Source organism: Telopea speciosissima, chromosome 8, assembly GCF_018873765.1.
Source record: "Telopea speciosissima isolate NSW1024214 ecotype Mountain lineage chromosome 8, Tspe_v1, whole genome shotgun sequence".
In the NCBI taxonomy this organism is placed as follows: domain Eukaryota; kingdom Viridiplantae; phylum Streptophyta; class Magnoliopsida; order Proteales; family Proteaceae; genus Telopea; species Telopea speciosissima.
In genome coordinates, this window is record NC_057923.1 from 16975702 (window position 1) to 17002723 (window position 27022).

The 27022-nt window shown below is 40.2% G+C and overlaps 2 protein-coding genes and 1 long non-coding RNA gene across 5 annotated transcripts; 2 read left to right on the plus strand and 1 right to left on the minus strand.

The window, feature by feature from the left end:
- Window positions 1-955: 955 nt before the first annotated feature.
- LOC122638235 (COBW domain-containing protein 1) lies at window positions 956-14594 on the minus strand. 3 transcript variants are annotated; one of them, XM_043831101.1, is made up of 9 exons: window positions 14303-14594; window positions 13847-14064; window positions 12300-12414; window positions 6809-6898; window positions 6419-6604; window positions 6206-6325; window positions 3526-3636; window positions 1229-1310; window positions 956-1123 (listed from the first exon to the last, which is right to left on the minus strand). In XM_043831101.1, exons 1-9 carry the CDS (start codon window positions 14465-14467, stop codon window positions 1062-1064), a joined length of 1149 nt encoding a protein of 382 aa, XP_043687036.1. In that variant the 5' UTR covers window positions 14468-14594; the 3' UTR covers window positions 956-1061. The 3 variants fall into 3 exon arrangements, with proteins under 3 accessions (XP_043687036.1, XP_043687038.1, XP_043687037.1); XM_043831103.1 differs by lacking the exon at window positions 6809-6898; XM_043831102.1 differs by lacking the exons at window positions 956-1123; window positions 1229-1310 and adding an exon at window positions 2317-2630.
- On the plus strand, window positions 1708-18632 carry LOC122638236. Its single transcript, XR_006329388.1, has 3 exons — window positions 1708-1834; window positions 3816-3821; window positions 18605-18632. It is a non-coding gene; the product is annotated as an uncharacterized LOC122638236 (long non-coding RNA).
- A 3897-nt stretch (window positions 18633-22529) lies between these two features.
- On the plus strand, window positions 22530-23114 carry LOC122672089. Its single transcript, XM_043869590.1, has one exon. The coding sequence runs from the start codon at window positions 22530-22532 to the stop codon at window positions 23112-23114; it is 585 nt and encodes a 194-aa protein (XP_043725525.1).
- The last annotated feature ends 3908 nt before the right edge of the window (window positions 23115-27022 follow it).

Sequence of the window (27022 nt, forward strand, 5' to 3'; positions counted from 1 at the left end):
TCCTTGAAGAAAATACGATATACGCCAGAGTTGTTCGTCCATGACATTCTACGTCAAGATGCATCAAAGCCATCAAACTTTGCTTTGCTCATCCAACTCCAGCTGCAATATCATCTCCTGTAATAGCCGCTGGAGATTTTACCCTTAAGTTGTTCGATGAAATGCTTAGGGATTTCATCTTTATATCAAGAATCCATTAAGAGAAGTAAGCATTCTAAAGTCAAGAATGCAATTTAGCAAAACATGCATCCAAACAATGTTCTCATTCTCAATTAAGAAAGAATTTTACATTCTGAGAATTAAAATGCACATCCTTGGAATCGGAATGCTATTCCTACCAAACATAACGTAATTGTTTTCATGAAATTAAAGAGAAAATCCAGCAGCTAATATTGAAAGAAGTCATTAAGAACTTAAATAATAGATAAATCAAGTAACGGTGGTCTGGTACTTCCACGCACAGGTTGATTGGAGCTCATGTAATGGAGCAATTGTTGAATATGTGACCTTATGATCTTATGTTTACTTACCCTACCCGTTCAAATTTCCCTTTCCCAATTCCCAATATGCATCAGTGAAAAGGCATCTTAAGAGTAGGTTTAAGTCTTGAGAAAACCCATATTCAAACTTATTTTGCTTACATGGCATTATGAAGCATCAAAAAATAGTTGACAAGTCAAATTTTGGACAGATTGGTTTGATAGTTGGGAACAGAAGAAGAGTTTTAAATTCATGAAGGTGCACACTGTTCGTATGAGGACTATTAAACAGCCGATTCTTCTCCTGTACGTTTTAGCAACCACTTGAACACATTTGTTGTTGGCTCCAAATTTTTTAGGTTAAAACCTGACCAGCCACAAGCTCCGGTTGGATCGAATCTGGTTCTGTGCAGCCTGACTCGATATTAACTCCTAATTAAAAGGATAACAGAGCACCCGAGGGGAAATTGGAGAGCTACAGAAGACCTGAATTTTAATTGAAATTAGCATTAATTCGGGTTCCATACAACATTTGATCAGCAAACACCTCAGCTATAACTTGGTTGTAGTTGAAACCAACTATCACGTTGATGAATTACTAGCTATGAAGCTGTCCCTGAGAATATCTTCATCTAAATTTTGACCTGCAGCCCATAAAAGATCAAGAACATCAGCATAAAAAGTGTGTATTTAGGAGGATTAATATGGACAGAAACAAACAAAAATGGTATCCAGGATTAGAGCTTTTCCTATAAACACAATCTTGGTCATCTGATTCTCTCCCTGCTGCCATTTGCGAGCTGGAACAATCTCATATATCTCCCTTACAGCCTGCCAGTACATTCAATATATTAAAATTTCCCTGACACACAATTATCCAAAAAAAAATTTCCAAGAAAGAAAATTACTACCTATTCAGATTATATTTACTTTTCAAGGCAAACAAAGTTCATTTGGTTTTAACTTTGAATTGACATAGGACTGGGTTTTAAACACAGAAGGTTTGCTTGCTTTGGTTCAGAAGTTAAATTTTGAGTTAGAAAAGGTCTTCCTTTTTGCTAGTGTCAGAAGATGGTTTGCTGTTCCATAGTTGTTTGACTTAATAATTGAGACGACTTGGTTTCAATTATCATTTTGGCATAGGATGAGTCCTAAAATTTTACAATGTTTAAATAAGTTTCAGGGTATGTTAGGAGGGTCAACTCAAGTCTATGGATTCTTTGATGGTAAAATGGGATTTGGGCTACTACTTCAGCATCTGTTTAAAGTCCATTATTACTGAGTGATGCAAGTGTAACTACAAGGAGCTTTCCTCAGAACTTTCATACTGGCAGGATTAGCTTTTTAACTAGGGTGTTGTTTGATTCTTTCTTCTACATGATTTGCCTCTTTGTGATAAGCATGAAGATTTAGTTCAACTAGAACTTTTGTCCAATCCTAAATTCTTCAGTGAGAAAGATGTAAATAGATGCATTTAACTGGGTAATAGTGCTTTATGGTGCAGAATGTATGGACTATATCTGCTAAAGCACATATTTCATTAAAAAGCAGCAATGATTAACTATTTTGAAAATTAAGTAGATTAAGAGACTTAAGAATGTGAATTAGACAACATTAAATTCAAGTTAGAACTCAAGGGACCTTGAGCAAACAGGAGAACTCAACAGACTACCCATGAAGTCAATTATCTCCACAAGATGAACTACCCTTTCATGTTGGTGGACTGGATGCCAGTTCAAGTATCTCACTGGATCTGCATTGAATATTAGAAAGTTAATGACTTCCTATATGACCAAATTAAGTTTCAGGTTACCATGCTGAAACACAAAAATCAATCGAGCAACTGCTTTTTCACTTTATTATGATGCAAAATGGCCAAAAGATGCAGAATATGAGGGATGGTCGCACAGAGAATCTTCACAAAAGCAGCTAATACATAGATCACAAGGCAGGATCTACTTTATATCCTTCATCTCAAACGATTGGGCAAGGAAGGTAGCAACAATATCTTGTCCACGCATTGAAGTACCTAGTTTTTTATTCCCTACGACCCTGAAACCCAAACACCAGGACTTGAACAAACATTGGCATGGGGAGTGCCCAACAATCCTTTCCCCTCCACAACCCAACAAATGGTTGCATGCGCCTGATCTGCCAAGACAAATATAAGGCATGTTTCATGCTGTGCCGAGTTAACAAGACATGGGTGCTTATATATGAGGAAAAGAGATGCGTATAACTTGAGCTAGTTCTAAGCACTGTTATGTTTTTTTACATCTCATTGTTATGTACTTGACCGATACGCCAAAAGCTCTAGAGCAGATGGAACGCGTTAAATCAAACCCTTTAACCTATCCCATACTAGGCTGGCCCAATCTAGCACCTATACACTAGAGTGGGCCTCATTAGACACATAATAGACCACCACATTTCGCAGCTGTCATCCTCGGCGGCTCTCACTCTAGGCAGCTTTCACTCAGGCAGTAGGTAGCCCTTTCCAAGCGGCTCCACTCTGCTCCAGGGATTTTGCATGGCAGCAAGTAGCCCTTTCTTGACGGCTTTCACTCCATTCCGAGTAGCCCTTTTCGTGACTCGAACCCGTGACATGGTGCCTGGCTCTGATACCAAATGTTAGGTACTTGACTGATATACCAAAAGCTCTAGAGCTAATGGAACGTGTTAAATCAAGCCCTTTAACTATTAAATACTAGGCTGGCCCAATCTAGCGCCCATACACTAGAGTGGACCCATTGGGTACATAACACCCATGCTCTCTTGAAGGGTTTATATTCTAGTCCTTAATATACTCTAATCATCAAATACCACAAATGCAACACTCTAGAGGGAGACAGAATATTGAGGTGTAAGACTCAGAAGAGGAAAAAAAAATATTGAGGTATGAGAGTCAGAATGTAGAACACCAAAAGCACAATAATTAGATTTTAAGCCCATGAAAACAGTACAACAATATCTTTCGAAATGATTCATCCATTGCAAAATATTTCTAATAGAAAAGAATTAAATGGTATCTATGACCAAATCTGACCTGTAATGTATGCAGTTGATCTGAATTTTGGACACTTAAAACCCCTTTACAGCGATAGACATCCATGTTATACTTCTTCTCCCAGAGAATCTCTTCAAGCCATGAACGGAACTGGAGAATGAAATTGAAATCAGATACATGAATATTGCATACCATAGGGTCAACAAACTGATTTATAGAGGAAATATTGTCATCAGAAGTATCTTAACTAGCCTTTCAAAAAGAAAAGAAAAGGAAAAGAGAGCAAAAAAGCTAAAAAGCAAGTAAGCAACATAATCAAACTATCTAAGTTGTTGGTCTATCTGTAACTACCCTGCTCAGTTCCATCTCTACGAGCTTCTAATTCAACCCCTATCTGGTAACGGTAAGCCCCATCAAACTCCAGCAGAATCAACATCCATCCTGATAGCAGGTCCATTTTAACTTCCTTAGTATATATGCATCCCCCTGACTTGAATTCTAAGGCACCAGATCAGCATATCGCAGAAGGGAAACCTGATGTAGACAGGTTCCTGAGCCAGAAATATAGCCCCAGAAACCAAGGGGCCAGATCCATGACACTAATTAAGTGGAGCAAGTTCATGGGCCTTTAGGCCAACCAGCTTTGGGCTGGGCCAGCCATGCGGCTGGGTGTTTTCCGGTTCACTGCAAACCAGATCATGGGGTTCTATAGCTGAGATTTCTAATGTTTTGTTTTTAGTACTTTCTACTTTATGTTAAAAGCTAGGATATTTAGTTGATATTGAGTTTTCTTGCTGTACAAATTCCAATTGGCGTTGCAAGGGACTTTCTAATTCTGTTTCTTCCTTAGACATGGCTATTGCCAATTTATATATACTAGACTTTAAGGAGTCCTCCCCATAGTTTTTAATGAAAGATGATTATGCTGGTTTTGACCAAAACCCAGTGAGATGCATAGTCTGTGAGTGACTGTTCTATCTTTTTCTTCCTCTTCTTATATCAATCGACTGATTTAGTTTCTATTTCGTGTTCTGTGTTATACTCAACTTCTGAGACATATTCGAAGACTGTTGCTGCTGCTGGGATATTTGTTTGATCCTTAGAAGAGTGCCCTATTGCTGTTTCATTAGTTGCTGGCTTGGGAAGACAAGAACATGACCTGCAGTTCAACTTCCCTAGTGTTTCTTGCTGAGAGCTTCAAAACCCAGGAACTGCATATCCAACCATCAACTTATGCCAGTATTTTGACAGCCAAGTACATTCCATTTTCCATATAATTTTTTCAATTGCAGTTGAAGGTGATCACATGGTTAGGTTAGTTGTTATCATGGTTCGAGAACTCGGTCGAAACTGACAGTTTTCGACCAAGATATTTCGGTCTGAAACCGAGACGTAACCAAGGGTCGAAATCACAAGTTGCATGGTTTCAATGGGGATAAGTGAATTAATATAGGTAGAAGTTTGTTTCTTTGGGGGAATCAGAAGAACAAAAATTGGGATAGGGGAGTCTGAGTAGATATAGGGTAAGTATAAAGGAGTGATAGTAATTAGCCCTATATTTATTAGTAAAATTAACTAAAAACATGAGCATCTTAGGCTACTAGAACTTCTTAAGTTTGCAATGGAGATAACACCAACTTCAGAGATTTTATGCTAACTCTAAAAATCAAATTGCATTCAGGAAACCTCATAAGTGAACTTGTATGATGATTAAAATGAGAGAGAGAGAGAGAGAAAGAGTCCATATGTTGATCATGCTAGTTGTGTAAGTGTGTTACCCCACTGGATTGGCAATATTAGGAGTTAGAAAATTTTGGTCCAAACAATTGAAAGAAGTGAGAAAGAAGGCACATACCAAGATAGGACCATAACCAATATAATGTAGAGCTAGGGCACTGTTTACCTATCTTACAGTGAGGATCAATAGGCTGTCCAACAGTAACTTTCAGCGGTTGCAACAGGCCTTCGAATGCTTCTCAGAAATAGGTCGGATCACAGAAAATAGAGGAAAGAAGGGATAGGGATGGGTCTCTCACTCATGGCCTCTCACCGTATTTTCGTCTCTCACTAATGGCCTCTTACCACACTCTCTCCCAGAGCAACTGTCTCTCACAGCAACATGGTAGTAAAACAACTCCTTTTTTCCTTTTCAAACTCAGATTGTGGGCACTGAGAGCCCATTCTCTTTATTTATAATGCTTAACATAGTCATTACAAAATTAGCAACTCTCAATAGCGTGGGGGGGTGCTTGGCTGCCAATAAAATTGAAAAAAAAGAAACCAACATAAAAATAGAAACTCTAGCTATTGGCTCAATAAATATGCAAGAAAATATAAACTACTGAAATAAAAATTAATATATAATATTCTAAAAAATATTGGCAGCATCTCATCCAAGCCAGCTGTCAATATTAGGCCTCACAACACTGTTCATATGAAAAGTAACCACGTGAACTGTGTTTTTGGTCCTTTTCTTCTTTATGCTTCGATTTACATCACAATATCAAGCAGCAGATTCCCAAGCAAAACAAAGAAATCTAGCTTAGCCTCAAATTAGTAATCTCATGAATAGAACAAAACTAACACAATGAGTGATTTTCGGAGTTAAGCTTGTAAGTCCACCTGAATGAAATAAAAAGAATCTAAATAAATTGAAGCCTGCATCTGTACCTGTTAGAAGCACCATGATCAATAGCTTTCTAGACAAAAGTGCACATACCTTATCAAGATTAACCTTACGCTGCTCAGAAATGCACAAGGTCCGCACCCCACTGTTATGAAGATTCATGGTAGATGCAGACTGGTTGTCTTTCAACAGAGCTTCCAAGTGAGCACCATGCTGTTAAGGAAAACTGTGTCCAACTAAGCAAATGAAATGCCAATCAAAGTAGAAAAGGTACCCATACATGACTGAAAAATATTTTCAACTAACCACGGCATCATAGGCCCGGCAGTCCAATATCTTTGACAAGTCAACCTCACACCGGACAGAACGGATGATATTTGCAAGAGAATTAATCTCATGGATCTCCTTTTCGAGTTCTTCTATAACATCTGCACTCGTCGATTTGGAATCCTCAGGAGAGACCAGATCAACCTTATTAAGAATTACCATATCCTACATGGAACACCAAACTTATTAACAACTCCATTACCCGCATCCATCATGTCAATAAAATCAACTGGTATAAATATACAAGCATAACAGTTAGAATGAAGACAAGAATGGACTAAAAGATACAGAGTCAGGGTAATCAGTAAAAGTAATTCATGGCATACATCTACATCACCTACATGAGGGAATAAAACACAAGATAATTACCGCAAATGCTATTTGAAGAAATGCCTCGGGAAATGAAGATGAACCACTATGTTTATTGAGCTGCAGTCGAAGGTTTTTTGCATCCACGACCTATTTGGATAGGAGAATTACAAATAAGAAGATAGTATAGCAAATTTAGTAAAAAGATGCCAGGAAAAAAATGATAAATAAACCACGAAAAATGCATCCATTTGAGCTACACCATCTAAACATAAAAAGTTACTTATCGAGGATTTAAATATGGAAAAATTACAAGACTAGATAATAGTGGGTTTCTCATTACCAAACTACCCACCTAATGTTTGGGTTTACAAAAATAACCAATACAGTATTCATCTCTGAACATGAAGCATTTTTGACAGTTTTACCCCTAAACCTTACCTTCTCCGATCAGCATGCCCACCCTTTCCCCCAACCTCTGAAGCCCTCACAACCTCCCTGACCACCCCTAAATCAACACCGGTAAGCCTAGCCCCTACACACTCACCGTACAAGCCTTTGTGAAGCTGCCCCTGCACACTGGCCCCAACCCACACCAATCATTGCAAGCACCACCACACATTCATCATCGTCCCTGAGAACAAAATAGCGCAACTCATCGCCCCGCCTCTCAACCCATCTATACCACCCGCCCCAGCATTTGCACACCCCTGTTTCAATCCCTCACCGCTGCACAGCCCCTCCTTCGACTCTGCTCATAGCATCACTGTCACTGCAGGGTAGCATTGCCATCAACTGCAGAAAGGAGGTCCATCAATATGAGTTTGGAAGGTCTTGCAGCCCTATTTGAGTTTCCTATGGCATCCACCATCTCGAGTTTGAAGACATTGCTTTGTTGCAGAGATCCACTCCTTCCTTGATCTCTCTTCCTTCTCCGTCTAAATCTGATTTGTGTTTTTTTTAATTTTTGGAATTGGGATTGAAGACAGATAAACAGACTTAAGGAAATTTGTGAGCAGAGCAATGGAGAGGTAGTAGTACAAAATATAGAGAGAAGAAGGGCGGAGAAACCCAGGAAGTTGGGCTTCCTAAAGACCGCCTGGGAGTTGAGATTTAGGAATGGGTTGAGGCCATGAGGGTGGGACCGATTGCAGGGGGTTGGGTGTGGTTGCAGAAGAAGAAGAATAGGCGGTGGGGCAGGAGGGATTCCAGGGTGTTGGGCAGTGGTTGCAGCGGTAGGGTGCACGTGATGTGTAGCGGGCTCGGCTTGCAGCGGCAGGGCGGAGCGAGTGCACGCAGCGGCTGCAAGGTAAGAGGCCGGTGTGATGTAGATCGAAGCATGAAGAACCCCCCAAAAAAAAATACTGTTCATGTGAACAGTACCTCGCCACACTGTTCACATGAACTGTGATTTTGGGGCTGATATTGACTGCTGGCTTAGAGGAGTTGATTTTTGGTGTTATTTTTATTATTAGACACTTATTTAGTTCCTTATTTGAGTTGCAATCCTAATTAGGAATCCTAGTTCTGTTAGGAATCCTAGTTAGTGTCTTGTTTCTATTTTATAGGTTTTATTAATTAGTTTCTTACTTAGATTTAGGATTGGGTTGCTTTGTAATTGGGCTATTATAAACAAGTATGCGGCTGAACACAAAAGAGACAGGATTGAAGAGAAAAGAGCTATTGATGAAGCTGTGAGATGCAGCAACACTGAGATACCATGGGTGAGAGAATGGTGGGCTAAGATCGCTGATCCTATCCACCCCCCCTCTTCTATATCCCTTTCTTCTTTTTTTTCTTATCCATTTATGTTGTCCTTCATATGTAAACAGAAAATAGCAATAAAAGAGTTTTAGTTATTTAACTTTGTTCTTTTTATTGTATTGATCCTGCTGCAATCGATCTCCCACTGGTGTCCCTGGTTTGAAGTCGAGTTTTGCATTAAGATGTATGCATGTGGGACTGGTGTTGAGTGACTGCAGCAGCTGGGCGCGGAGTGAGTGCAGCGGCCCTCAGCATCTCCAAGGGGGTTCTGATGAACCCACCGTAGGTGCCGATAAAGGCGGCCATGACCAGAACCACCTTTGAATCCCAGGAGTAGATCGATAGCGTTTCGATCAGGGTGAACAACCCTTGCGCGGGAGCAAGGGAGGGTGGGGATGGGCAGAGCGCATGGAGGCTGTGGGGTGGAGGTGAGGTGACACGAAGAGGGGCAGGGGAGGCTCAGATTGCAGGGGTGGGCAGGAGAGGTTGCAGACATGGTGACCGGAGAAGGGTAGGTGGAGGGAAGTAAGAGTAAAACTGGCAAGAAAAGTAGGAAGAACACAGTATTTGATAGTTTTGTAAAGCCAAACCCAATATTGGGTATTCTTGTGAACTGATTCATTGAGTGGATAGCTTGGTAATGGAAAACCTAAGACTGCCTAATCTTGTAATTTTCCCTTTAAACATTGGCTGATCCTTATTCAGATGGCCTAATCTATATCGGAATCAGTGGCCACTGAACTGAGTTTAGCATGCAGATCAACCTGGATTGGTATAATTAGAACAGATAATCCTCATTACTAGTGCAGCACCATTGATGTACATCAAAGCATGAAGAAGAGAAGGACCAAAACAGAATTTGGGAAGAATACTGTTCATGTGACACTGTTCACGTGAACAGTGGTAGGACCAATATTTGCCTTGTGTGGGAATGCTTTTTAGAAGATCTTGTGGGTTTTATCGCCAAAGAAAGCAAAATCCGCCTAGAATGCATTCCAAAAATGCATACCAAACACTGCTCTAGTTTCTAATTTGTAATATTTCTAGAAGACAGATCTTAAAACAGGAGTAGTTTCTATTTTAAAAGTTTCCAATCTTGTAATAGATGCTTTTGTTGTATATAGGATATAAGGGTGGAATTGTCCTTAGGGTTTACTTGGTGTTGCCCTAGGAGCTCTATTGTCTTTGTACATCATATCTCATTAATATAAATAAAGGTGGGCTGGTGTCTCGTAGACACAAGTCACAATTCCCAAAACCAACAGCTTTGTTATTTAATACAGAGAATGGCTGGACAAAGGCCACGATTTCAGGCTTTTTTTTTCCAAAAAAACAAAGAAGAGAAGCTTTTGCTTTATGTTGTGAGATGCCAACGGTGAGATACCTAGGTCTGCAAGAGACAGACCAAGGCCATAGGTCATAGGTGAGAGGCCTTGCTCATATCCCTTTCTCCCTTCTTCCCATCTTTTTCTATCAGTCGATTCCTTCTACTTTCTATTTCATTGTTCTGTGATATAACCAACTCCTGAGATTATGAGAAGCATTTGAAGCTCCGAGGATACTGCTGGAGTTAATGTTAATCACTGAGAAGACTGCCCTGCTGTTACACTATTGAGTACTACTTGGAGATTAAAGATCAGACCCTGCGGTTACATTGAGTTGGTGATTCCTGCAGCGAACTTCAAGCCCAATACAGTACAGATCCAACCACCAGATTCAGACTTTCTTTTGACAGAGTGAAACTCTTCCAAAGGCCTTCCTTCAATGGTAATTGCTGCTCCATCTGATGGATGAATAAGCTGGTCTCAGTGAGTTACTATTTTGAAGCTTTCTTTCTAATTTGGGAACTCCAACATATTTCATCATCCAGCAATCAGAATAGGCTAGGATTTTGAGGACTTATTTCAATCTAGAAGATCTACTCTAGACTGGAAGACCATCCCCATCTGAGGTTGCTTTGTTACTAATTCTGAGTTACTTTCTAATTCTGGAATTCTTTCATATTCAACCATTAGTTTGGCCTGAGGTTTTTGAAAGGGTGGTCCATCCCTAAGTGACCTACACTCGAAGGGGGGTCTCAGTCCCATAATGTTTACTAAGTTACTAATTCTGTTATTAACTTGTTTCCAGTAAATTTTGTTTGTTCAATGTCATGTGATAGACCTGAGATGAGAACTAATGTAGTCCTAGATTGGTAGAAGACCAACTAGAAGCCAATAACCAGGATCTGACATGAATAGGGTAGTTCGAATAGGTCAAAATAAGTGTTTTTTGGTTCAATTAGGGTTAGGGTTTCAGGTTTTTGGAAAGAGGAAAACATGGATTTTTAGGGTTTATGATGGTCAGATGAGGGAGCAACTTGGATTGAGTTTTCCCTAGTATGAGAGGAAAATTCGATCAAAGTTTGGTGTGATTTGGCTGGCTGGTTTGGTCTGGGCAGAATTTAGGTATTAGGAAAATTGAAAACAAAAAGGGGAATCCTAGGGTTTGGGCTGTGAGAGGATTGGAAGAAGAATTGTTGGGGATGGGGATGAATCAAACTCACTGTTGTTGCAGTGTTTCCTTGGATGTGCAGCTTGATTGACTGTAAAAACTTGAATAAAAATCAGAACTTGAAAGTAAATCTTCAAAGGAACCAACCAAGCTTCACATCGCAAGGTGTCAATTGGATCAAACACCAATCTCACCAACAAACCACCCGGACTTCCCACCACAAGGTGTCAATCGGATCAAATACCGATCCCACTAGCCTTGATCAAACACAAGACAAAAATCTTCAATGGAGAAGAAGAGCAGCAAAAGCTTTTCATTAATATCACAATTCGTGTTCAGTACTTGCCCCCCTAACATCCTTATAAAAAAGACTCAAAAATAGACTCCTACACTAAAAAGGAAATGCCTAACCCAATCCTTAACCTATTGGGTAACTTAAACTGACTAGGAAACTGAAAGACTCAAAACAAAGTCCTAGTCTAGCCCCACTAAATACTTAAAAGAGAACTCCTAAAACACCGGTTTAATTTATGAACAAAAACACCAAAATAAAACTAAGTATGAAACTAAAACAACTAATCCCGTATGCAACCCTATTACCAATACTTTAGGTCCATAAAAGTGACTTATTACATACAAAACCCATGGGATCAAAGGCCCAACATATATAGAACCCAACCCTAGACTTATTCCTAAAAAAACAAGCTTATTTCGGTGATGAATCTACATCAAGTACTGTTGGTTTCTTTGGTGGTTAGATCGCATCCTTAAGTAGTGTTTCAGATTCTCAAGAGTCCTAGTGTTGAAACACCTTGCTGTTAGGTGTTACTATTATTTTTATTGCTGATTTATATGTTGTAACCTACTGGTGTTGATTAAAAAAATGATTTTACTATGTAATCAGTTCCTACTTGTCTATTTGGGAATTGGTTCTTACATTAACTTTACATCACAAAATCTCTCAAAATCTTCAACTTTGTTGCATAAGAAATTAAAGAGAACACATTTGATGCTAGAATTGAAGGGTTGGGTTGGTTACATTCTACAATGTAGCATTTTGAAGCATAGTTGTTAAGGCAACCTTTGTAGGAAGGGCATATTCCACTTCACTCCTTTGCATGAAAGCCACATATTAGCATGAACAAGAGATCTAAAACATCAGAATTTTTTCATCTAACCTGTATTCTTACCAAGAATAACGTCGTTGAAAATTAATAAAATAAAATCACATATCCAACAGAGGAAGCATCCAATGGCGACAGAAATAAATCAATCATGGTAGAAGGAAACGCACAGTTATAATAGAATCGAGTTTGACAGCTGATTCTAGTTGATCATCTAACCAAAGAACAGATGCAAGAGGGGCAGGATTTGCCAATCCTGTGGTCTCTAGTAAGATGTGATCAAGTCTGTTGACACCAAAACAATTAACATCAAAAGCATAAGCTATATTGGAAAACCTAGCAATAGCCAACAAGAGATGACATACTAACTATATGAGAGCACCAGAAAAACCCTTATCATCCATTACACAAGCTGAGAATATGTTGACATGTAAGATGTAAGGAAATGAATAACAAAAATGCAATACATATATGTGACTCTAGCAGTCTTCATCCATAGTAATTGATGTAGATAAGTTCTACCATTGCAGGAAGGGAGGAACCAGGCCTCTACCTTAGCCTATGGTTCCTTGAATGAACAAGTTCTGGTTCAACTGAACCAGGTTCAGTTGGTTCAGGCCAGGCCAAATAGGTCTGGGTGTTTTCTGGTTCACCCAAACCAGTCCTAATTAATCCAGTCCAAGTTGTAGTCAAAGAAGGGTCAAAAGTGATTAATGAATGTGTGCAGAATTTGAGATGCATTGTCCACTTAGTTATAATTCTAAAGTCTTAGAAGATATTATTTCAGTCAATAAAGTTCATTAATGGTTGTGTAAGTCTTTGAAAATGTGCAGTTCATTGAATGGTCAAAGAGTGTAGGAAAAAGTCACAATGAGAGTTTAGAACCATCCCAACCACTCTACAAAGGGTAGCCTGTAAGCATTTAGAACAAGTCAAAAATAGAATGAAATTTCTAATTTTATGCCAATAGCTGTGAGATGCGATGGAGCCTAGTGAGATGCCTTGTTTTGATTGTAAGATGCTAACCTAGGCTTTGGTAAAAATCATTGGTCATATCCCTCTTATCTTTTTCTTACTTCCTCCTCTTCTGGAATTTTTTTTTCTTTTTTCAACTCATCCATCTATTTGACCTTTAAGTTGTGCTGGTAGTTTGCTGTTGTTTTGGTGGATTCCTGAAGGTGTTTGGTTGCTGATCATAATCTACAAAATGTGTACAAAATGTAACATGCACTTCATAGGCAATAGCTTCCCCTGTCAACCATAACATTGAAAAGATAAACTCAAAAACAACTGGGTATGCACATTCTATGAGGGCCACTTCAAATTTATTTTGGTAGGACCATAGGAGAAGAAATTGACACTGTATAGGTTGTTGATAAAAAGCAAGTATTACGGGTTATTTGAGAAATCATTAAGGACAAGTAAAATAGGACAGCACGAGTGTCCATCTGACAGCTTAATAAACCATTGTAGTTGGTCATGCAAGCTATGAAGTGATGGAGAACAGATATTGGACATTTGGATGTATCAATCCATTTTTTCTAATTAACATTTCACCAATGTGATATGGTAACCAACTACTTGATCACTTTCCATGTAGTTTCTGTATGGCTCAGCGAGTTTCTGTTGTGGTTATGTAATTAATCAAATTAAGATACTTAAAATAAAGACCCGGATTAAGTGAGTAACAACCATTTAACAGATTAAAAAAGATTACCTATCCTTCCTTTGTACGAGTTGTTCTAAGGCTTGAACCAAACTATGCTTAACGGTGCAACAAATGCAGCCATTTGCTAGCTCCACCCATTCCTCAACGAGAGCACCACCTTCTCCATCATTTATCATTGCCCGCTCGACTCCAATCTCCTCACCAAACTCATTCAATATTACAGCAATCTTCTTACCATGTTGAGCATTCAAGATGAAATTAACAAGCTGACATATCACCAATCCAACTGTAAGTTGATTCATCCCCCGACATGATAAACAGTTTACTCAACGGACTCGAATGCGATAAACAATGCAAGTAAAGATCAAGAAGAAAAAGGGAAACTTTAAGCTATACTACTTCCACCTTTTTCCTATTTGAATTGTCAGTAAGTACATATGAATTACATAAAAATCGAGGGGGACATCTTGAATTTGAAGGTGGCCGATCAGGAGATGAACTTACAGTTGATTTTCCCGCTCCAAGATAACCGGTAATAATGGTTACACCGACTGAACATTCACTGTCTATTCTTCGATTCTCGGAGGTCTCAGATGATTCCAATGAGTTCGTTTCGTTGATTACGTCAATCTGAACTGCAAGTGGTGGAGCATCGTCGTCGTCTTCCATGATCCAACCAGAGGATTAAAGCTACCAAAAGACTTCAATCGACCTAATTTTTTAAAAAGAAACTGATACGGTAGCGCCTCAAATGATTTTGCAGCGGCCGGCGGAGGGGAATTTTTCTTTTTTTGGAGGTAAAAATGATTTTTGCACGACCTCGTTGGTAAGGCTAGGAACGCAATGGCTAGTTTTCTGCCACGTGGATTTTACTCGTTCATTGACCGTTGGATATAATAGACATTGTTTATGAGATAAAAAATAAAGGGTAAATTACATGACACCCTGTAAGTTTCTCCTTACTCAATTCACCTCCTCTTAGTTTAAAATTCACATCCATCCTCCTCTATAATAACTTTTTTTTTTTTTTTTTTGGTAGACTCCTCTATAATAATAGTGTTAACTTCAAATAATTCAAAATTTGAAAAGACAATTTTAACCTCAATCAAAATAAAATAAACAATGGCAATTGAGGTATCCAACATTTGTAAAAAATGCACTTTAGATACCCAAAACTTGTAAATTATATTTAAGATATCAATTTCCAATTATACTCCAAATCACCACCACCACCACCGCCACCGCCACCCATTCTGCTTACATAGACTTCATTACGCTTACAATTTCAAGTGTTGACTTGAAATTCAGTTTTCATGCCCAAACTACCCTTGGATTAGAGTAAACTTACTGTTTTACCATTATATCAAAAAGCTCCAAAAAATTGACCTAACTTTCAATCTTCGCATGACCTGCAACTCAAGAATCCGATCGACCTGCTGCTTTAGTTATCGGCGAAGATCGAGATCAGATCAACTACTTGGAGATTAAAATTTCACTAGAAACCAATCGAGAAACAGTGGAGTTCACTGTTGGTTGGGCTTCCTTCTTGTCATCGCCCTCTTTTCTCAGATTCAGATGCTATTCCTCCTTGGAATCGAAGCACGAAAACAACCCATTTTCCACTAAATAGTGAAATACAACAAAATATTTCAAATCGTTGAATCCATCATGTCTAATCTTCAGCTCTGTTCAAGCCTAGGAGTACCAAGGACTTTTGAGATTCATTTTTTGAGCATGACTTTCTAGGGCTGTTTTAAGGAAAATCTTGTAGTACCCGATTCTCATACTTTGATGAAATGAGATATAATTTGATCCAAGTAATCATCACACATGGTTTGCAAATTTGTAACCACGATACCGATCGATGTTCTATGCTATAGTGAAAAACAAATTTTCCTTTGCACTTTTCATTATCCAAAGAGTGAAAAAATATTCCTTTTTTCCTTGAATTAGAAACTTAAGATTCCAAATTGAGAGACAGAGAGAGAAAAAATTTTCTGAGGGATAAGAAAACCCCAAATATATCGATATTATCACATGGTTGTGATTATGTTGGCACCGATTCTCAGGGATTTACTATGTAAGTGGATTCAAAAAGAGAGATATAAGCAGGAGGAAGAGGTTGTTTGTATTTGGTTGAGATTAGCAGTGAAGTGTTGTTTTTGTACTGGGTTTATCTTCTCTCATGTCATATCATACTACTGCAGTTCCCAACTTTCTCGAAAATGTCTTCTATTCACAACAGATGGTCAAAGTCACAGGTTTGTTCAGAAAACCCTAAAACCATAAGAAGCAGAAAAAGGTGGAGAGGATGACGAGGCAGTTATAAGTTGGGGAGATTAAAGCAGCAGGTCGGTTGGAGATTGATGTAGCAGGTCCAGGTCAGACGAATATTGAAGATGCAGGCTGGCGGAGATGGAGAAGGAGATGATGTTGGCTCCGGTGCTGGTGCTGGTGCTGGTGCTGGAGAAGGTCATTCCTTCATTACACTTGATTTTTGGGTTTTTTGATAAAGAGTAAAATAGTAAGTTTACCCATATTTGAGGGTAGTTTGGGTATTTAAACAAAATTAACTTGGTTACATCATCACTTAAGGGTAAAATAGTAACTCTACCCATGGCCAAGGATAATATAGAAATTTAAAAAAGGTTAACTTGTTGCCTTCGTCACTTAATTGCATAAAAATAACGGTGTGGATTAACTTGTAATATATTTCTCTAATTAAGGGATGCATAAGTGAATTTAAAACTAAGAGAAGGTGAGTTGAGTATGAGAAAACTTACAGGGGTGTCATGCAATTTACCTAAAAATAAATAAACTTACAGGGGTTGTCTCCCCGGATTGAGAATGTTACCAATCAGCCCCTTAAGTAAGCGACGTCGTGATTTGAGAATCCATAGTGCTCATCTCTAACGATAAAAGACCAAAGATCTTCTTCTCCTTTTAACCTTTCGAGAAAAGGTTGGCCACATCATTGGTGTACCGGCAGTTAGTGTCCCCTGCCTGTTGTGTCCTCTCTCTTTCCCTCTTTGAAATGACTTGTATGATATCCCATCCCACTCTCCCATCGGTGTCGCTTGATAGTTTACTGCACACGAGCGGTGTGCTTATCTCACTCCCTAATCTTTTTATATCTTCATCTACAGTGGAACAATAACATTTTCATCATTAGACCTTATAACATTATTGTTCACTCAAGTTAGAAAAATCAGATTGTTTTTTTGGGCGAGCCACTAAAGTCGAGTAAAAAATGATTAAACTTAAAATGGTCGAGAGTTACATAGACTCGAGCAGTGTAAAAATTATTGACTAAGTCTGAGTTTGCCCAAGTCAATGGTTTATACATTTCACATGATATTCACCGAATCCGGTCATTCTCCCCTCTCCCTACCTTCATCTTACTCAAACTGGTTTGTGGAGACATTGTTGCATCTCTCAGAAACGAATTGAGATCCCGAATAGGTACCCTGAAACTTTCAAGAAGCTTAGCCAATACACCAACCTCATGTTGTTGTTTTTATCACCCATGCACAAAAACCTAAGGCTATGTTTGGTTAGAGAGAAGGGAAGGGAGATCATAAAAAAAGGAAAATTTTACAATCATGATTATGTAATCTACCTAAATCGGTTTCCATATTAAGCGAGTAGTTTCCTGCACAAGAGCGTAGGGTGTCCTAGCACCTCCCGTTCTCTATCTCTCTCCTCAGGGCAGAGAAATCATTTTATGTCTTGAGGGGAGAGATAGAGAGCGGGAGCTGCTAGTACACCCTTCGCTCCCCCGGAAGCAATCATTTCCTCTCAAAGAAATTAAGAAAAACATGAATCGCCCTAACCAAGTTTGACTTGCCTAAGGCACCAAGTTTTAAGGAGGGTGAGTTGAGTGAGAAAACTTAATTTTCCAACTATGATTCATCTATCCACCATGAATATGGCAACTGACAAGGGAGGCCGATAAGGATTAACCATGACAATCTAATTGACATTGATAATACGATCATGGTGTTTGACGCCTAGAAGAAATGATAGTTCAACTGCCACATCCAATAGATTGTCCTAGTCCTAGAATTTCTATTATTATCAGTTTACAAATTGGGGGAGTTGAGAGGGCTAGTATGCCTTTCATTCACTACTCCTTCCAAAATGGATGTTGACATTGAAAGAAGACTACAAAAGCAGTAATCCTAAGTCTATGTGGCATAAAATACAGTTTTGATCTTAGTAATAATAACAGCAAAAAAATTAGGGGAGAAAGATTGCTACATTGCCCTTGTACAGATTCCTTTATACCCTCCTCACATTATATATTGTGAGATCCACATGGACGTATCGCTCTCTCCTCGACCATGTGGATGCAACCATTTCCGAACCTCTCTCATTGGTTGTAATGTGCAGATTCCTTCTTACGCTGCCCTTGTAGGAAATCCTCCCCTTTTTTTTGTGGGGGGGGGGGAGGGAGGGTTTGTAATAGGGGTGCCCATGTTGACCCATGCCCGCCCTAGGCCCGAATAGGGCGTGGGCTACGATACCCTGGCCTTGAGGGCAGGTCAAGGATGGGAATTCTGACCCTGAGTCAGGGCCAGGGTTGAGCCCAGCCCAACCCAACCCTGCTTCTTCTTCTTTTAAGATTTCATTACTAGATACATCATAGAAAACTTCAATCAAGATATGACAAAACACAGTTGGGAATACTAAAGATTCAATCTTTTTATATCCATTTTGCCTTATATGTTGCACATAGTAAATATCAACATCAATCGGTCATGGCTAAGTAATCTCCTAGTGAAATAAAAACCATAAGTATTAAAGTTTGATTCTTATCCAACTTTTATTGGATGTCTATTAGCCATTGGAATGGTGATGCTACCTTGGAATTATGAACAATATTCCCAACACTTGAAGAGAAAACAATAACAACTGAGCAAGAACAAAAAACGAAGAAGAGGAGAATAATGGAATCAAGAAAGAACCCAACTCCTGCATCTCCTTTCCCCTTCCCCATGGTCAGGCCCATCAGGGTTAGCCTAGCCCAGCCTTGACGATGGATCAGGGTTGGATTTTTAAGACCTTGAATAAGGGTCGGACAAAGCAGGGGCCCAGATGAGGAGACTCAGGGTGGGTCTGGAGTTTTACAAAGCCCAACCCAACCTAACCATGTTGCAACCCTAGTTTGTAACATCTCAGTAATAGAACGACTACTGGATGGTCAGGGTTTTTAAAAAAGGGAGAAAGAATGCTACCTAGGTGTGTGCGGTGCGCTACCTTTGTGCCTAGACATAGGGGCGGGCGAAATGAATGCCACACCCCATTGAAAGGCAGAATTTCCCGGGGCCACGGCGGACATTTCGCCCAACCCCGTGTCTAGGTGCAGGGGCATACCCCACGCGTCCAGGTAGCGTTCTCTTTCCCTTAAAAGAATTAGATCAATCGGCCTAGTCTCTATAGACTACAACTGAAGAACAATTCTATATTGCACCAAGAGCTATACAAGATGAGGCGGTGCTAATTGAGATAAGGGTCCATAGGGTAGGCAACCTATAATTATGTTAAAAGCAGTTTTTAAGGGGATTTAATCGACAGTTCAGACTTGTAAGGTTTCTTTAGGGACCACCTTGAAATTGCCCCCCAACCCCTAAGGAACCAGCACTGTTTGGGAATCAAAGACAACCAAAAGAAACGTTAAGTGTTGGCTATTACAAAATTGCTTTGATTCCACAATAAAGCGAAGTCCTTGAAATACCTATTTCAAGGTGTGATCCCCCTTAATATTTTTTGGTCTATCCTACTCAAGGGCCCATAGGCCAACTACAAGGTAAGGGGAAGGCTAAGACAAGCCCACAATCTACAACTAAGGGGGGAGGGGGGAGGGGGGAGGGGAGAAAGGTGCCTTTTTTGGCACAATATGCAATCCAGGAGAATCGATCCCTTGACCTCCTGGGGGGAACAATTCTATATTGCACCAAGAGCTATACAAGATGAGGAGGTGCTAATTGAGATAAGGGTCCATAGGGTAGGCAGCCTATAATTATGTTAAAAGCAGTTTTTAAGGGGATTTAATCGACAGTTCAGACTTGTAAGGTTTCTTTAGGGACCACCTTGAAATTGCCCCCCAACCCCTAAGGAACCAACACTGTTTGGGAATCAAAGACAACCAAAAGAAACGTTAAGTGTTGGCTATTACAAAATTGCTTTGATTCCAAAATAAAGCTAAGTCCTTGAAATACCTATTTCAAGGTGTAGTCCCCCTTAATATTTTTTGGTCTATCCTACTCAAGGGCCCATAGGCCAACTACAAGCTAAGGGGAAGGGTAAGACAAGCCCACAATCTACAACTAAGGGGGGAGAGGGAGAAATGTGCCTTTTTTGGCACAATATGCAATCTAGGAGAATCGATCCCTTGACCTCCTGGGGGGGCATGCACCAACTTGCAATGCCACCAACCAACCGAGCTAGCGGTTGCTTGCCCCCCTTAATATCACTTGTGAAAGATTATATAAATATGTTCATCTGGTTCAACTTCATGTTAGTAGCAAAGAGCTTTTGATGCAGGAGAATAAATAGCTTTAGTAGCAAAGGAAGGAAAGATCAAAAGATTTTTGACGATAAGAAGAATGAATCACTCCGGACCACTGCAGGGGTGTGCACATGGCCTGCAGGACAAAGCGCGGTCGAAACCACAAACTAAGCTAAAAATCAAAAGCCAAAGACACATGGGAGTCCCATGGGAGCCAGGTGAAGGAACCCAATTCTCTATTAAAAACAAGGATGGTTATTATTACGTATGAACACCCAATAGAGTTAGAAACAACAAAAGAGTTATATTCTAACAAACATAGGTACTGAACTGATTAAGGGTATTCCCATGCAAGCATTATTGGGTTAAACTAACCTAATGGATTTCAAATGATTTTTAAAACTCAATTCAATTTTATCCTTACTAGATTCATGGTTTCAATTTTAAGTATTGGATCGGGTGTATCGGTCGATCCATATCTCAACTGTGCCCAATATCGATACCTACTCCATCTGATATTTGTGGAATAATTCTTACTGAAGGTAAAATTGTTCAAAAAAGGAAGGACTAAGTTTCCCTCCACTCATAGAGGACGGTTTACCCACCATCTTAGGGTTCACAAACCCCTCCTAGGGTTTTAGGGTATGTTCCAAAATACCCTCCTGATACCCTTTCCCGCCCTCTCCCGCGATCCCATTCACCATGGGTGGAGGGAAACTCAATACAAAAAAGAAAACCATTTTTTTTATTGAAATTGAGATGGAAACTATCCAATTTGACTCAGTACAACTGATACAAATCGCTGATATCAATACAAAACTCAATACCGATATTTGAATCCATGACTGGACTAATTCTTGCTATACTAATCTCTTAATTTTAAGATATGATATCAAAGTATTCGCAATTAGGGACGGAGTAGGCTCTTTGTTGACATGGTTGTCGTATTATGTGTTTATGAGAATCAAGATTCTAGACACAAATGCGGGTACACATTTGTGTGTGTATCAAATTTGATCATCAAGAACCCTGCATAGTTTACTGTCAGATATTTATGTGTGGCAACATATATCTAAGCTATCTCACTTATTCTCTCTCGTCTTTCATTATTAATACATGTGAATCCTTTTATTATAAACTACATCTAAACATAAAATGCACATGGAAATTTGCTAGAAGGAATCATGGGGTGTATTAAAATTGGTTAGACAAACTTTTTAGAAATAAAAGGATATTGATATCGATGCCTAACTAAAATACTTAAAGAGCAAACAAAAATTGGGGGGGTAAATTGGTCATTGAATTGACAAAATGGAATTGTCGTCTTAAGCTTTCGGGGTGTGGCTCCCTTAAAGGGTACATGTGGATGGTGGTATGGCCAGCAAACGCCGAGAGATACAGAGAAAGAGAGGGTGCGCAATGCACAGAGAGCATGCGGCAGCACAGGGATGGTCACTTTGAGGAGTGACATGTGACACTGTGTGACAACGAACCTGTAAAGGAGATGACTCTAGTACAGACCCACAGTTAGTTACATAGGTTCAATGAGATTGTAACACATGGAGTCTGTCAGTTATGAGATGTATTCTCTCTATATATATTGTATCTTGTTGCATTATCAATTAATGAAAATCGTCAGTTTCTACATGGTATCATCAGCTTTCATATTCTCACGAATTCTTTTTTTTTCGATCCTTGGGTCTGACAGCTTCTCCTTCACGCCATTCTTGATCTAGTCTTTTCACGTTTTCTTCTCTTTGCTTCTTCTTTCTTGAACTTTCTTGACAGAGCTTTGAATCTCTGCTTTCTTGGCTCTGTTTTTCGTTTTCTTGGGTCTACATCTCTGTTTCTTGGCGTTCTTCTTCGATGTCTCAGCCAATTTCCGTCAATGTTTCGCCTACACTGCCATTAAAACTCACTTCCACCAATTACTTGCTCTGGAAAGCTCAGTTTCTACCATTATTGAGAGGCCATAACCTTCTTGGTTATGTCAACGGCACTTTCCTGAGACCAGCTTCTTTGTCGCCTGAGCTCTCTTCTGGCTCGGTCGTCTCAGTTCCTGCACTTGATCTCTGGGATCGCCAAGACTAGCTTATCCTGAGTTGGCTTATTTCCTCTCTCTCGGAGGAAACACTACCTCATATCATCATTGCTCGCACTACTGCTGAGGCTTGGCAAACACTTGCTCGAGTTTTTGCCCCAACTTCTAGATCCAGAATCATGGATCTAAAGGATCGCTTGCTTCGTCTTTCAAAAGGCACTTCCACCATATCTAAATTTTTGCTTGAAGCTCGATCTATTGCAGATGCGCTGGCAGCAACTGATAATCCGGTGGCCAATGAAGATTTGATTCTTGCTGTTCTTCGCGGCCTAGGCGATGAATATAAAGATTTTGCGACATCAGTTCCTCTACGCACTGATTCTGTTACGTTTCTTGATCTTTCTGGTCTCTTACTCAGCCAAGAGTTCTACCTTTCTAGCACAGCCGCGATTGCTACTGCACCTATTTTGACTGCTAATGCTGCTGCTACTGGTTCTGATCGATCTCGGTCTCATTATCGTGGCAACCGTCGCTCTCAATATTACTCTTCTCAAGGCCGTAGGCAATTTTCTGATGGGAGATCTGCTGGTTTTGATCAGAATCATTCTCAAAGTTCTTTGAATTATCGTGGTCATTACAATAATTCTGATCGATCACGCCGCTCTGGTCAACAGCGTTATTATACTTCATCTCAGCCTTCTTCTCCAACTCAGAATTCATACCAGCCTGCAGGGGATTCCCCTTCTTTCATGAACACACCATGAAGCATCTGTCAGATTTTTCGCATGGAGGGACACTCTGCTCCTCAGTGTCCTCAGCATTTCAATCATGCATTTCTTGGTAAGTCTTGTTCCTCTGTGCTCTCATGTGCTCAATCTTCCGATTCAACTCTTTGGTTGCTTGATAGTGGCTCTAACAACCATATAACTGCAGACCTCTCCAATTTAGCTATCTGTGATTCTTATAATGGTATTGACAATGTCATCGTTGGCAATGGCCAAGGTCTGTCAATCTGACATTTCAGTTCCACTTCTGTTATGTGTGCTAATCATTCTTTTTCTTTGAACAATATTCTCTGTGTTCCTAGCATTCACTGCAATTTACTTTCAATCTCTCGGTTCTGCTCTGATAATAATGTCTATTTTCAATTTTCTCCTTCTTCATTTGTGTTTAAGGACTGCCAGATGCACAGGACACTATGTCAAGGCCTGAGTAAGAATGGGCTCTACTATCTTTCTTTCACAAAACCACATTCCTCTGCTGCTTCACTGACCGCTTCATACATAGTCACTACCTCACCAGGAGCCACTTTGTCTGTTGCTGCTCCATCCATCGATGACTGGCATAGGCGCCTTGGACATGCTTCAGTCCGTTGCATTAGGCACATTCTTTCTTCTTCTCAAATTTCTTTTGTTGGTTCCTTTACATCTTGTAATGCTTGTAATTGTTCTAAATCACACAAACTACCATTTTTGTACTCGGACTCTATAAGCTCTGGCCCCTTAGATTTGATCCATAGTGATCTTTGGGGTCCAGTACCAGTTACTTCATTTGATTCATTTAGGTACTATGTGATATTCATTGATGACTACAGCAAGTACTGCTGGCTATATCCCATTTATCGTAAATCTGATGTGCTCGATGTGTTCATCCGTTTTAAGGGCTTAGTGGAAAAATTCTTTAATCGCCCAATAAAAGCATTTCAGGCTGATGGTGGGGGGGAGTTTCAGCGCCTAACTCCCTTTCTTGCTGCCAATGGCATCTCTTGCCGAGTGTCCTGCCCTCATACCCAAGAACAGAATGGGGTTGCCGAGCGTAAGCATCGGCACATTGTGGAATCGGGGTTAGCTTCTCTATTTTAGGCTGGTATGCCTGAATGTTTTTGGACAACGGCTTTTCAAACTGTTGTTTATCTAGTGAATAGGCACCCTCTACAGGTTCTTCATTATTTGTCTCCATTTGAGCGCTTATTTGGTGACCAGTGAGATTACATGTCTCTTCGGGTCTTTGGGTGTTTATGCTACCCATGGCTTCGGCCTTATGCTACAAATAAATTGCAACCTCGCTCACGGCCCTGCATCTTTATTGGATATTCACCTCATCACAGGGGGTATCGCTGTTATGAGTCCGCCACCAAACGGATTTTTATTTCTCGACATGTAAAATTTGTGGAGTCCTTCTTTCCTTATGGGGACCTGGCCCATCAATCATGGCCCACTTACACAACTACTGCCTCTTGGGTGTCTCTGCCGCCTGTTGTGCTACCTTGTTCAGCTACTGTGCCCACGATTGGGCAGTCTAGGTCTGGCTCACTTCATCCATATGTGGATTTATCTTTGGGAGCTTCACCGGAGCCCACTAGGCCTGCGCATACAGTGCCTACTCGTTCTACTGGCCCATCTGATATTACTGATCCACCAGGGCCTGTTACTGCCTCACTTGGCCCATTTGTTACTAGTCCACCAACTGTTGATCCTCTGCTTGTGTCCAATGACATTCCTCACCACCCAATGGTGACTCGGTCCCGCACTGGGACACTACAGCCCTCTACCCGGTTGAACTTAGCTACTGTGGTTGACCCTGAGGTGCCTACTTGCTATACTCAGGCTACGCGTCACACTCATTGGTGCACGACTATGCAGGAGGAGTTCAATGCTCTTATTCAAAATGACTCTTGGATTCTTGTTGCACCAAATGCCAATCAGAACGTCATTGGCTGCAAATGGGTTTTTAGAGTTAAGAAACGATCGGATGGTTCTATTGATTGGTACAAGGCTCGTTTAGTGGCAAAAGGATTTCACCAACGCCCTGGCTTTGATTTTGGTGAGACCTATAGTCCGGTTGTCAAGAAGGCTAATATTCGAATTGTGTTGTCTCTTACAACCACTCATGGATGGCCCGTCTGACAATTGGATGTTTCCAATGCCTTTCTTCACTGGGATCTAGTAGAGTCTGTCTATATGACACAACCCATGGGTTTTGTGGATGCCGCTTACCCGCACCATGTGTGTCACTTGTGGAAATCTTTGTATGGCTTACACCAGGCCCCTTGGGCATGGTACACCAAGCTTAGCTCCTTTGTCTTATCGCAAGGTTTTGTGGCTTCTCGCACCGATACATCATTGTGTATCTACCGATCTTCATCTGTGGTGCTCTATTTTCTTATCTACGTGGATGATCTTCTTATCACTAGGAACAATTCATCCGCTATCTCAGCCTTTATTAAGGCCTTATCTGGAGCCTTTGCTCTCAAGGATCTTGGGCCACTCTCTTACTTTCTTAGCATTGAGGTCCAACGCACTGAGGTTGGCATGCATCTCACCCAACAAAAGTACATCACTGACTTGTTGGAACACACTCACATGTCTTCAGCCAAGCCTATTTCCACGCCTGTTGCTAGTGGGACTCCCCTATCAAGTACATCTGGGGTTCCCCTTTCTGATGGCACTCTTTATCGCCGCATGGTTGGGGCATTACAGTATCTTTCTATTACTCGGCCTGACATAGGCTTTGCTGTAAACCTGGTGGCACAATTCATGCATGCCCCTACTGATCTACATTGGGGTGCGGTGAAGCGTATCTTACGCTACTTATGTGGCACTATATCTCATGGTTTTTTTTTGGGGGCTCGTTCTTCAGTCCAACTCACCGCTTATTCTGATGCTGATTGGGCAGGCTGCCTTGAAGATCGTCGTTCCACAATAGGCTACTGCATCTTCATGGGCTCGCATTTGATTTCTTGGTGTTCTCGGAAGCAAAGGATTGTTGCTCGCTCGTCTACGGAGTCAGAATATCGTGCTGTTGCGGCTGCAGCAACTGAACTTGTATGGATTCGCTCCCTACTGGATGAATTGGGGGTGTTTTTGTCTTGTGCTCCCACACTTTGGTGTGACAATGTGGGTGCTACCTATCTCACGGCTAATCCCGTGTTTCACTCTCGCACGAAACACTTGGAGATTGATTTCCACTATGTTCGTGAGTTGGTTGCTTCCAAACGCTTGCTTGTTCGCTATATCTCCATGGTTGATCAGATTGCTGACACCTTCACTAAGGGTTTGTCACGGCAACGATTTTTGGTACTTCGGGACAAGCTCGCGATCTCCAAGGAGATGACTCTAGTACAGACCCACAGTTAGTTATATAGGTTCAATGAGATTGTAACACGTGGAGTCTGTCAGTTATGAGATGTATTCTCTCTATATATATTGTATCTTATTGCATTATCAATTAATGAAAATCATCAGTTTCTACAGAACCTGGGGAGAAAATGTACAACATGTTCTGCACATTCCCTGCATAAAATTGATGGGTGCAGCTCCCTTGCCCTCTAATCCTCGAAGCTTCAATTAATAAGTAAGTAATTCCATAAGCAATTGTATATATAGCTTAATTACATTTCAAAACACATTTCCTTGCATACATGTGGTACGGTTCTCTTTCTTTCTGAAGCAGCACATGTTTTGCACGTTGGACACGTACGTGTACGGTGAGTGTAGCAATTTGTATGAAATGGAGCGGGGATGAGGGCTTCACATGGACCCACTTACTTTATTTTTTGAATCCCTTTATCAAAAAATTGTTTGAATTTTTAAATAATTTAAAATAATGATTTCAATTATTATTTTAAAAAAATTTGTTAGAGGTTTAAGTCTTTTTTAAATATATAGTTAAG

Bases quoted from the DNA above. Each gene is read 5' to 3' on its own strand.
- LOC122638235 (XM_043831101.1), bottom strand. From the start codon at position 14,467: ATGGAAGACGACGACGATGCTCCACCACTTGCAGTTCAGATTGACGTA. The intron at 3,637-6,205 runs GTATGTGCACTT...TTCATTCTCCAG, and splicing joins GTAAGGTTAATCTTGATAAG to TTCCGTTCATGGCTTGAAGA. The intron at 1,311-3,525 runs GTCAGATTTGGT...ATGTACTGGCAG, and splicing joins ATCAACTGCATACATTACAG to GCTGTAAGGGAGATATATGA.
- LOC122672089 (XM_043869590.1), top strand. From the start codon at position 22,530: ATGGATCTAAAGGATCGCTTGCTTCGTCTTTCAAAAGGCACTTCCACC.